Source organism: Artibeus jamaicensis, unplaced genomic scaffold, assembly GCF_021234435.1.
Source record: "Artibeus jamaicensis isolate MK-2021 breed Jamaican fruit bat unplaced genomic scaffold, CSHL_Jam_final contig_935, whole genome shotgun sequence".
Taxonomy (NCBI): Eukaryota; Metazoa; Chordata; class Mammalia; order Chiroptera; family Phyllostomidae; genus Artibeus; species Artibeus jamaicensis.
In genome coordinates, this window is record NW_026522016.1 from 1988782 (window position 1) to 2002507 (window position 13726).

General features: G+C 33.4%; 1 protein-coding gene across 1 annotated transcript in view; it reads left to right on the forward strand.

Annotated features, from left to right (window-relative positions):
- The window catches only part of LRP1B (LDL receptor related protein 1B), a 1762610-nt gene that overhangs the window by 1674965 nt on the left and 73919 nt on the right, over window positions 1-13726 (forward strand). The window contains exons 81-84 of the mRNA XM_053655128.1: window positions 516-632; window positions 2521-2694; window positions 3715-3840; window positions 10171-10335. Coding sequence (XP_053511103.1) covers window positions 516-632; window positions 2521-2694; window positions 3715-3840; window positions 10171-10335 — 582 coding nt within the window. The remainder of the gene's footprint in view (window positions 1-515; window positions 633-2520; window positions 2695-3714; window positions 3841-10170; window positions 10336-13726) is intronic.

Here is a 13726-nt window from a genome sequence, read left to right on the forward strand (position 1 = left end):
CGTGCACACAGCTGTCTCCTGTCAACACAGGCCAGCTCCAAATGGGTGAAGATACCTCACAATTAAGCCCTTAAACTTTTGATACGCTCATGAAGAAATTCAAAATACCAGTAATTTTACTGAATTATTTTAAAGGTCGTGTAAGTTATTTAAATGATGAGTCAATTGTGTGTATTCTCCAAAGATAAAAACTAAAATATCATGGAAAAGTCTTTTAGAAAATAGCCATAACTAAAGTACCAGTTAAGTATGGAATAGAATACTTAGGGTAGCTTTTCTAACGCGAACTAGGATTTTTGCTACACCTTAGTAAATAAATTCTATGTAATCCATACACCTATATTTCAGATAAGAATTATTTTATTTTATTCTAATTTATATGGTACAGTGATATAGATTATGTAATTTTGTGATGTTTGAAGAAAAACAATCACAATTGTAGAGTAAGAAGAAAAAACATCATTTCAAATAACATCAAATTTATTTTCATTTGTCTGTACGTGTTGATTTTGCAGGCCTGGCTGTGGATCATTTTAGTGAACGGATATACTGGGCAGACCTCGAGCTCTCCCTCATTGGCAGTGTTCTATTCGACGGCTCTAATTCAGTGATCTCTGTCAGCAGCAGACAAGGTCTGTGAAGGGTTTATGCTCTTTCCTTTAATTATTATTGACAGAGTTAAATAAGGGTATGTAAACATAAGTATGAAGATATTATACTGTAGACTTTCTCAAATTATTTCTTCTGAGAACTTGTAGCTCTTTGTATTCATTCCTACTAGAATAACGAAGACACAGGCCAGAGAACTATTTGATTTTAAGACAAACATGGTACCTTGCTATTTAGATTCAGAACATATCCATTCTGAGCAGGACACTTCAAGTAGTCAATATTAACATCTGTGAAAACTAATTCTTATTTCAAACTGCAGTGATGACTAGCAGGAAATAAGTTACTGTACCTACTAAAGCATGATAGTAACAAATACTATTATTGTAGGTAATTGATAGTTACACTTCTACACAAGGGAAAAACTTTGTAAAAACAACAACTCTACCATCAGTGACCTCAGAATCTACTTGCACTGGTAGTTTGTGGCACCTTTTCTTTTTCTTTTTTTAAAATTTTAATTGTTGTTCTGCCATGTATCCTCATCCCAGCCCACCCTCCCAGTCCTCCCCACTTCCCTCCCATTTCAACCCCTGCCTTGTTATCCCCACCTCTGTGCCTGCCTCCTATTGTTTGTTCCTTCTCTCACTTCCTGGCTCCCTTCTGTGGCTCACACTTTCCTTGCCTGGAAATTACATGTCTTTCTGTGAATCTGGTTTCTTTCCCTTCTGTTTTTCTCTCCTTTTCCTACCACAACCCTTTCCTTTATTTACCACAAATTTTGCTCAGAATATGCCATTTGAAGTTTTATATTTACATTATATATTTTAGGAACACAGTTTTGCTTTTTTTTAACCAAAGCAGAGATGTTAAAAGAAAAATAATGCAATTTAACTTTCATTGTACCTTTGCATAAAGTGTGTGTTTTTTTTGGTATGGTGACCATAGTTAGAAAAAAAATTACTCATTTCTGTAATTGATTACAAGAAAGTTATCCTGTTTCAGCTTAAGTGTATATGTTACTATTTCAAATAACCCTGAAGATAAATATATGTTTAAAACACATTTTATGTTCTACAACTTCTAGGTATTAGGTAAAATACAGGATGGGGTTAAAAAGTACATTTGTAGTCATAAGTACATAAAACAGTTTATTCTATTATTTATTAATTATCGTATTGTTTTCTATATGAACAACTGTAAACCTGCATTTGTCACGCCCTGTATAAATATTGTCATTTTACTTGCTTTATAGTGTAGTATCAAAAGTTTGATTGATTTTTTTTGCAAAATCTCTTAAAATAAGTCATTTTTAATGGGAAAAATGATATCCCCCATTATTTTTATTCAAACCAGTCAAATAAACCATTTACAAGTTTATTTGTTTTCATCCCATTTCTAAAACAGGCAATAATAAAAACCAATATATTTTTGAATTTTAGTCTTTAAAATTAACTTAGGATTACTTGATAAATTTGTTTGTTATTCAAGTAATCTACTTTGATCATTGATTTGATCCAGAACACAATTTGAGAACTCTATGAAGTGCCTGTTTTTGTGCAAAAGATAGGGTTAGCCTATAGGTTTTTCTTTTGACAGCAAATTGTAAAGCACAGAAAATTATCCTGCATGTAATAAGCCTCCGGCAAATGATTTGTGGTGGTGAAGATGATTAAAGTGATGTGTTTTTTTAAGATTCTGAGTGACATTATTTAATATCTCAATTATTTCTAAGACAGAGAAATTAATTCTAATACCTTCATCTGAAATATTAAATATATTTTAATTCTGAAAGTTTTTTTTTCTAAAAGTAGTAATAAGATTTTCTGTAGGATTTTGGATAAACTTAGTTTTCCTAAGTCTGAGTATTTACATTGCAACTTTTATAACCCCACCTTTTACAAATTCTAGGCTTGTTACATCCACATAGGATTGATGTGTTTGAAGATTACATATATGGAGCAGGACCTAAAAATGGTGTATTTCGAGTACAAAAATTTGGTCATGGTTCAGTAGAATACCTAGCTTTAGATGTTGATAAAACAAAAGGTGTTTTAATATCTCATCGCTATAAACAACAAGACTGTAAGTATAATATTTTACATAATTGTCTACATAGGTAACTTTTCTTCCTTATGACTCTCAAAAAAAAAAAGCTTTTTTTAAACTGTCTTAACTATTTCAATGCCTTAGTCCCAGTAACTTAAGTAACTTTAATTTTAATTTTAACCAGACTTTAAATTACCAAAATCAAGATATAAATAATATGTTTTCTTTTTTGTCATAACAAACATGAAAATTTCAGAATTTAGCTGTTTTGTTGGGATTATGATTGATATTGTTATTTCTTAAAATGCATTATTCTGTTTTCTGAAATTCTTAATAAACCCTTGTGAGTTTGTAGATAAGTAAGGAAATTATTCATCATTAGTAATTTTGACTTTTCTAACTGATAACCAAGTAGCAATTATATTATTAATATTTCATCCTTAAAAGTATCTGAGGTAGACTGTTTCAAAGGTCATTTTTTTTCTCTGATTGTTTATGTCTTATATTGTTACTTTCCCTCCTAGAAGGGAATTGGTAAATAATTGATGTTATTATCTTAAAAGATATATTCTAAACACAAATACTAAAAATATTGACAATCAAACTAAAATGCAGTTGAAATTCTAGTAATCTGTCTTTACGTATGACTTCATCCTTCAAGAAACTGTTTAAGATTTATTTATAATTAGCCTTTATGGCAAATAAAATGAGATTTAATATATTTGATGCAATGATCTGGAAAGGTAACAACTGATATTTATCCAAGTTTTGGAAAGAAATTAAAACAACCTCTAGCCCCCTCCAAAACTTTCTACAATTCTATCTAAAGTTTTGCTGCTTTCGACTAATCATCTGGCATGTAGTTTCAAACTGAGACCTCTTCCATTATTAAAGTGAACAGAAACATTAAAATGAGGAATGACCAGCAGAAAATTGATGTGATTTCTTTTCAGGGTTGCTAATTCATTATTTCACCTTATTAAGGTTCATGTTTTTGAAACATGCTATGTTTATACTTGTGCATTTCTTTGTTTTCTTTTGTTTTGTTTCAATCAGTACCCAATCCATGTTTGAATTTAGCATGTGAATTCCTCTGTTTGCTGAATCCTGCTGGGGCCACCTGTGTGTGCCCAGAAGGGAAATATTTGATTAATGGCACCTGCAATGATGACAGCCTATTAGGTAGGTAAACTTCATCATTATCTGCAAATAATGAATTCATGTGAACAATAAATTTTCACAGCTATTGACACTGAACATAATTACCTAGTCATTAATCAGTTTAGTTACCTTAATATCATTGCTTTTTGAAAGCCTGAATAAACTGTTCATCCAATGGTAACTTTCTATTAATTTATTCTACATTTATTCACAAGGCTGCATTGACCACTTACTATACATTTAAGACTAGGTTAAAAATTTTGAAGTCACACAGAATCAGAATATATTTTATATAGCTCTGTATCAGTGAAGATAATATTTCTGAGCATACCATTCTGCCATTAGTTTAAACTCCACCCCAAATCCATTTTATCAATAGGTTTATATTGAACAGCTTCTGTATGCCAATACTAATTTTGAAATGGAGGAATAATTTCAAAACTAAGTCTTAGTTTCTTCTGTGTAAAATTTGATTAACAATAAACACTATCACTACTAAGAAATATTTTTAGGCCTTATAAGCAAAGCTTATAAATTCATTTATTAATGAATTAAATAACATTAATTTAAAAACAAAGGATTCAGCAATAAAACCAACAAGATATCTTCACTCCTGAAGTTGATCATTTAGAAAGTGCAGCTTAAAGCAACCCTAAGGTAAATTAAAACATCATTTCAAATGCTGTAAGTATTACACAAGAAAAAATAAAAACACAAATAGCGTGATTCTTTATACTTGTCTTTTATCATATTGGGGAATAAAATTACTATGAAGAAAACTAAAAAGAAAATCAACACTAAATTTTATGTCACAGACCAAAACACATCCCTTGACAATCCCTTGCTCCCAAATCCCTTGACAATCAAAGCAAACATTATTCCATGAGTTCAGACAGGATCTTCACACAGCAAGGTTTCTTTCCTGCTGTGTGTCCCTGTTAGAATAAACTCACATCAACCCCATGTCTTTGCCCTCAGTCAGCTTCTTCACCCCCATTTATTCCCCTTTGTTCTCTGCTGGGGGTTGACAGGAAACATGAAGACTAGTGCTTTTCTAAGACATTACATTTCTAAAACTAGAGTAACAATTTTAAGATAGTTGGGTTCCTTAAGCATTGGATATGCAAAGCTGAAGAGGTTACAAAGATGAAATGATAAATGACATAAATACCAATAAATGTATATTTATATGAATGTAAGCCACAAAAGAGACAGAGTTAAAATTTTCATGAGGTGTCAGATGCTAATTCAGTTAGAGAGTTAATTACAATTTCCTATGGAATATGACCTTAGAACAAGGTTTGTAAAGACATATTGGACTTAGATTAAGTGGGAATAAGAGAACAGGATATGGAAAGAGAAAAAAATTAAAAGACATAAAATCATGGCATGCAAAGAAAATACTGAATCATTTATTTTGGTTGGTGTGTGGGATATGTGAAGTGTTGTTGTCGGTAGCAAGGTTAGGGAGTTCTTAACACAGTAAAATGTAAAACATGATTAGTATTTTGGATGGGGACTTTAGGGCCAGTTACTGAAAAGTGATGCTTTTGCTGACACCAGGATGCACGCTTTCCTTCCCCCGTCAACTTCCTAACCAGAGTAGCTGTGACCTCAATTACCATGGGAGAACAAGATAATTAAATAGACATTTCTACCTTTACGAGGTACATTTTCACTTGTTCTGACATGGTCATATAGCTAAACGATGCAGGGACACATATTTTACTTAACTTTGCTGAAACAAATTCCTGAAAATGTCAACAATTTAAGTAGGGATCCCCCAATAATTTTAATACACACCTAGTACTCTACATAGTTATTAGAATATTATTGACTCTATGGCCTATCCTCATTACCATTCTGTAACTATCAATTTGTACTTCTTAATCCCTTCCTTTTTTTTACCCAACCCTCCAAACCCCCTGCCATCTGGCAATGCTGTTTGTTCTCTGTATCAATGAGCCTGCTTCTATTTTATTATTTTTTATAACTAAAACTAACATCAAATAATAATGAATGTCAACTGTAATAAAAATCAAGAAAATGGCAACACTTAACCAACAGGGGGAGAGAAGGGTATGCAAAATGATCCATTAGAATGTGAGAAGAAATACTACATATAAAATGAAATACATGTCTTTTGTATTATCTCTTTAAAAAAGAAAATACCATCAAATTCTTTCTAGTAGAAGATGTACCACATTTTTATTAGTTCCACACACACCCACAACTCGTATTCTTATAGGTGCCTCCTATGTACAATTCTACTTATACTATTGTTTGGATGGTAGAGACCCCAGAAAGAGTTTATGATTCTATTCAAAAGTACATTCCTGATACTACCAAAGTGACTTTTACATTGGCTCAGATGTTATGTGCTTTTTTAATGATCAAGTTGCAGATGATTTTTGTTTTTCCTTTATCACCAGAAATTACTGTTTCTTTGACATAACCCTCCTTGTTTCCTTTGATTATTGAAAATTATTTATTCAAAAATCCAAACTCAAATGCACAGAAAGGACTTGGCCTGGGGCATGGCTGAGGGGGAGCTTTGGATGAGGTCAAGATCTCTGTCACTTAAGCAACTTGTTTGACCCTGTCCTCCCTCAATCTCACTTTCTTTCATGTGAAATTGAAATAACAATGAATACTACTACTACTGATAATAATATGTATTTTGAGGACTTATGAGGAAAGCATATGGTTTTATTGTTTACCGTTTTAACAAATATAAGATGTGGTATGTATTTTATTTCATATAGTAATCACAAAATCCCAATGATGCTATGCTGTTATTACCCCTATTTATACTGATAAGAACATTGAAGCATGGAAAGACTTAGTTTAACATCTAACATTACTTAACGATAATGGTTCCTCAAAGGTGAGCCTAGGCATTCCACACTCTTACCCAATACTCATTACTTACGAGTGCTTCCATATCACCCACAGTACCCATTTCAGAGTCACTGGAAATGTGAGAAATAATATACATAAAGTGCTAGTACAATGCCTTGCAAAAAGTACACACATGGCACTCTAACATAAATCTGTTATGAAGTAAGTGAGAAAATAAAACAGGTTGTATAGTTTGGGGTTTGAAATGAGGAAGCATGTTTGTCTAAATAAAAACTATCCAACACCTAAAACTTTATTTAGAGTTTGGCATTTTACTATGGCAACCCAGCTTGAAAGGCATATTGCAAAAACCATTTCAAAGTTTATTTTGTATTTTAAAAGAAAATGTTGTTTTTCACATAATTGCTGTTAAAACAATATGCACATTGGCCTGTGCATATATGAGCCTTAGTATTAGAGAGTTTGGACCACTTCAGTGAGGAATATAAATAGGTAGATTTCAGAGTTATTGATTGGTGTAGATAAATGCCATTTGTTCTTTTCTGACATTAAGATTTGACGTGGCCAAGTTTTCAGCTCTTTATAATTACTTGCCTTTCTTTAGATGCCATTGTTATATGGTGAATATGCTGAATAGCTTTAATCTTCATATAAGAAATTTGAAATTCTAATGTTTCTCATGCCTAGGGAAGTATTCATCTGCGCTTTCTTATAGTTGATTATAACTACTGAAGCTTGGCTTCTGGGGGTGATTTAGCTTTTGACAAAAGCAGCCCCTTTTTTCATTAAAAAATGATTACATTTAGGTTTTCAAAGAATGTAACTCCACTTACATTTTACCAGGCAGTGTCATTTTTTTTAATTTCTGATACCTAATGAGGCACATTATAGAAATGCACATGTTTTAACATGTAGAGCTTTTGAATACCTATGTGGTTTACATAGAACATCTTCAGGTGAAAATAAGCCCTCCCATAATTCTAATTGTGATCAGAATAGCTTAAATATTAATCTTCTCTGTTCACATTTACAACTCTGATTAGGATATTTCATGCTGAATGAATAAGAACCGTTTTGGTAAATTTTAAATGATGCAAGCGTATTTCTACACTAGATCCTTCTTGAGAACGTGACCTCTATATTTGTCTTTGCTAGAGATTGCCACTTGCATTTACGTAATTGTTTCAAATGCAGTATGTCCAAGCCAAATCACCTCTTCAATTTCTCTCACCCTTGTGCGTAAATATAAAAAATTATCCTTAATTTTTCTTGCCCACTTTATACAACACAAATGTGATTTACACCTTCCAGTTGCCTTTAGCACATCCACATTTACCCACCTCACCTCACTGCATGTTAGGCCATCATGTGACCTGGCCTTTATAAGTTAAACAGAGCCCTAGTTGACTCACTGCATTCCATTTAACCTAAGTCAAGTTCATCCTCAGAAATTGGAGGATTTTCAAAGACACACATTGCTTTTGGGGCAAAGTCCAAAATCCAAAGATCCCCTATGACACTGCCCATCTCTTCAAAGGCACTATTTTCTTCCATTTCCTTCCTTCTTACTCCCAAATCCAGGTTCAGTCACAGTGACTTTCATTCAGTACCTCCAGTGTTCATCTCTGGACACTCACAGATGTTATTCCATGTGAGCTATGTGCTTAGTGTACCTCATGCCATCAGTAAATAATACTGATACTACAGGGTAATTTACCAAATACATACTTCATTTCCTGTTGAAATATAACAAAACACCTTTAGACCCAGATTTTGGCTCTTCATTCTTTTGCTATTCTAGATGTAGAAGAGAAGGACTCAATGAAAATTCTCTTTTGAGTGTATGTGTATATGACATATACTTTGATATTTAATATTTATAAATATGATTTAACTCTTTCTTTCAAAGATGTTAATTAATATTCATAACAACTCTATGAGTTAAAAAGTACATGTGTCAATAAGACCATACAAAATAAATGAGGCTCTAACAGGTAAACTTGAATGTCAAGTAAGTGGCAGAACTAGGGCCTAAACACAGGTCTCATTACATCAACTGTCATTTCCTTTATATTAATGCATATGTAGTGCTTCATGAGGGAGTCCTTCCTATCACAAATGCAAACTTTAGTAATGCCAACCTAAACCCATAGTGAAATATTGGACACTTTCCTTTGCATTTAGGCAAGTCTCAGAATCTCCTAGTACTACTGACAGGCTCTATTTGTGACAGTGGATATAATATTTGAATCATTGTGTCATTTGAAATCACTGAGGCTCTTTAAGATGCTCTTGTGATTATTGTAGTGATATATTCAAGCTTCTGCTATGCGTGGGCCATAGTATCTTGAACAAATAATATAAGCTATTTTGATTTTAATTATTTCACTATAAAATAGGCATGACTTTAATAGGAGGTATATTGTGGAATAAAATGCCTCTTAAATAATCTCAATCATTTTTGTTACATTGGACATTGTGTCTTGATCTACATAAAACAGTATTTCTAATGGAGCAAGGCACTATGAACATAGAAAACTGACCTGGAAAATTATTGCAAACATTTTTTTTATAAATCAGGTGTCATATTAAAAAAATAATTTTGCTGTTCCAGGGAATGAGCACCCTTTCCTATTCTCAGCCAAAATGTATGGTATAAACAGGTTGTGCCTAATTATTTTAGATACAGGAATTTTTCCTATGAAAATGTCTAATACTGTTCTATCATCATCTTATACCAAATCTAAGTGACTTTTAGTTTTGGGTGTTTATATATGGTTAATAAGTATGTACATCAAAGAGTCTATTCTGGGTTTTGGGGAGAGTTTTTGCATTAATTTTATTTTATTTTTCATTATTTTTATTGTTGACATTCCTTTGCCCACCTCCACCCAGCCCTTGTCCCCCCTGCCTTTGGCCACCATCACACTGTTGTCTGTGAAAGATTGTATTTTAAATATTTGTCTTTATTATGAATTTTATGTCTATATGTGTGTGTATATATATATAAAACATAATATATACTGTATTATGTATGCAATAAAGTATGTCTATATTCTCTCTATAAATATATATATATGAATATAACTTAGATATTTCAGTTTGGTTTGATATTAAACATTCCTAAAAATGGGTTATAGTTGCTCATATTACTAAAAAAACACTCGTTGGAAAATATTTCACTTGTAGAAAGTTTCAGTTGGTTTTATTGTTTATCATTTTAACAAATACTGTATAAGAAATAACTGACAATGTTTTAGGCCTATGGAAAAATAAAAGGTAATTTAATATGTATTCACCATATAACTATGGTTAAAATCTATTTCTCTATTTTTAGATACTCATTTCTTCTTTTATATTAGGAGTATTTATTTTGGAAATTTTATAATAAAAGTAAATCCTAGTATTTATTTTTTATTTATTGAAATTATTCTTATTCTGCAGTCCACTAAATAGCATGCCAATTCATACATTTCTTTTTATAACCAGATGATTCATGCAAATTGACTTGTGAAAATGGAGGAAGATGTATTTTAAATGAGAAGGGTGATTTGAGGTGTCACTGTTGGCCCAGTTACTCAGGAGAAAGGTGTGAAGTGAACCACTGTAGCAACTACTGTCAGAATGGAGGAACTTGTGCACCATCAGCTCTGGGTAAATATTTCCTCTTTATTGTATATTCACTTGCATTTTCCTTGTACATGAAAAATATAAAGAAACTAATATAATTTCTGGTATCTTAATCAAGAATGCATTGACACTAATTACATTTAATTAATTTAACACAATCAGTAGCATGTATTCTAAACTTGGTACATCAAAGTTAAAGCCATCTAATTTGACAGTAGTAGTGGTCATGATCATGTGCTGAGTGTGTACCACGTGCCAGGCAGGGCTCTGTGCTTAGAGATTCCAGCTCAGGCTTAGAATGCTTAAGTGAAACCAATTTTATAAGCCTTGTATGTTTAACTTGAAAATCTGTTTTATTTTTTTATTGAACAGTTTTCTCAATGCTAAAAATCATTTTTTATTAAAAACAGGTTCATTTTAGATGTAAATATATGATATCAGTACAGGTAATAGCATTGTAGTTCCCCTCTAAAATTGTAACTACTCTGTCGGCATGTAGTATACTAGGTCTTTTCAGAAAGTATCCAGCCATGTAATATGTAAAATAGAGGCATTTATAGAAGAAGATACAAGATACAAGAAACATTGTACATAGGACAGTGATGCCTCAGCTGCCTTCAAGGTAGGCACCCTAGGACCTCACACACTTATCCCAATCACCATCAGCTGTCCAGTTGTATTTTCCTGAATTTCATTGACGGTCTTAAGTCTCTCCCCTTTCAAAGGTGATTTTAGTTTTGGGAAAAGCCAAAAGCTGCAGAGCACCAAATCACAGCTATAAGGGGGCTGAGTCATCAGGGTGATTTGATATTTTGTCAAAACACAAGTGCATTATCGTGATGAAACTGCCAATAACAGGTTGCCCATAGCTGTGGCTTTCTGAATCATCAAAATAGGTTCTGCAGAGGAATGTTAATGCAAAATTGTATGCAGATTCATTGCTTTATTTGCTCAGTCATTTTTAATGAGACTACCACACAATATACTTGCTCACTCAAATGTGTCTACCACCCCCATGGACTAGTACAGTAAAGTTGCCATTGTTCACACATGCACATTTCAGTTCACTCTCCTTGACTGCCAGGTTACATCAATGTCCTGCAAACTGTTCTTGTTATATTAACAGTGCCTGGACTTTTTAAGGACAGACCTCATATAATATGCTTTGAAAATATCACGTTGGTTTATGTTAGGATATACTTGGCATTCTTACTAATTTACACAATAGCTATGTTTGCACAAAGTGTCTTCTACAGCATACACGTAAGCATTGAAACATTTTCTACTCACTTCTATTAAATTTAGAATATGTTTCCGTGGGAAAAAATGAACCCCAAATGCATAATAAAAATATAATTTATAGATCACAATATTCAGTGAAAAGGACATTATGCAACTATTAGAGTGCAATCTATGCACATTTAATTCTACTGCATAAATGCAAATTTATTTAGTCAAATGGAAAATCAATCTATATGATCTTTACATCTACACAATTAATTCTATCTTAATAAGAATTCTCACTGCTTCTATTTCTTTTGTTATTCTTTGAAGTATTTTGCATAATTCTAACAGAAAGAGTCACCTTAAGAAATATTTTTAATGGAGTTCAGGGGAACCAAGCTGTTTCTGATTTACATTCTAATAGTAAAATCATCACTATTTCTTTAAGTTTGATAGTTTTATGTCTATAAAGATTTTTATATTTGATTAATTGATAATTAAGCTATTCTAACTACTTAATTGAATTCTGAAAAAATATTCAAAGGATTTATTGAAATAAAAAAGCACTAAGATTCTTCTAACTATTTTCATTTTGCCAAGTGGAGGCTAATCCATATAGTACAGTATATTCTGTTGCTGTGTAAGAAATTATAGTACTGGGATCTTCACTGATTCTGCAAATAAAAATCTTATGAATATGCTTTGAAAGGATATGACCTGTACTTTTATTTTAGTAACACAGATACCATTCCCTTTAGGAAAAAAGCTTCTCTTGTGCAATAAGTTTTTAAGGATTTTATTATTTAATTGTTTACTTAATTTTCTTATTGTAGTAATAAACCATTGTATTACAACTGTTAGCAGCAAAACCACACCAAAATGTTACCACTGATTAGAGCTCAGTTCAACAACCACAGTACCTGAGTTCTGGATGAGAAAGAATTCAAAGCCAAAATTCATATACAAGCAAAAATTTACTTAGAAAGTCATAGAGGTAGAACTGAGCATTGGAAGAAGTGAGCCAGCTGAGCTGTTGGGCTCAGGGAGTAAGTTGCAAAGACAAAAGAAGGGAGCACAGGAAAAGAAAAACAAAAAGAACATACCTGGGGGAAAGAGAGGGTGAAAGATGAGGACATGGTCCAGAGTGGGGGGGCTAGTCCTGGGTCCTCCACCCTGAAGGTTTGTATCTGCTCTCTAAACATGGGCATCTTAGAGGAGGTCCCAGGGAGGGATCGCAATGGACTTCTAGGTGTGTCCTTTCAGGATTGTGGTCTCCACTGATTGTTACCAGTAGGGGTCATTAGTCATCTCAGCTGGTCCTGATGTCAGCCATGGCATCATCCCACTGATCTTTGCTGCTTCTCTGGGCTTGGAGCTAGAGCACAACTGAGGCCTAGGTATTAACTCTGGTTTGACAAAAACTCCATCTCTGTGGTCAAGGGAACCAGGGCCTTGTTTCTAAAATGATTTGATATGAGTCAGAGCCTCATTGTCTTGAGGAATTAATACTCACTATAGTGTTTGTGCAAGGGTTTGTATGAGAATCATATGAGGCTGTTCTTCAGCCCCTTTGTTCCTCTTCTCAGATTATCTACCACATGACTAACAACAACAAGTTAAAGGAGGAAAGGTCAGGGAAGGGTCCAAACCTCCTGATAAGTGACATGATAGGTCAGAAGAGGTCTAAACTATAGGACCAGTGAGATGCCAGGGGAGGAAAGGTCACCCTGGGGGTGACATCTTATTTTCCCAGTTTGGCTCATTGTTAGGCACAGGTGGCTTTCTGCCCTGGTGACCTCCTATGTGCGACCTACTGTTCCTTCTTTGCTCATGCCTCTCTGACTTCCTACTGTGCAACTAGATGTCTTTCTTGTACTTATTCATTGAAATATTTAAGCCAGCTGAAGAGTTTATCACTCTAAGCCACAGGTGGCAAACACAGGGCCCACCATCCGAATCTGGTCCTCCACCTTGTTATATCCGGCCTGGCACCTTGTTAACTGATAAGGAGTAGTTACATTTATACAGTCCTAAAATTACATTCAGCCCTTTGAAGGCAACCTCAAGGCTGATGAGGCAGCCAGTGAAAATGAGTTTGACATCCCTGCCTAAACTATGGATAACTGTTCAACCTGCAACAGATCAACAGGGACCAATCTCCATGAAACAGTAAATTTGCTGTCTTATTAAT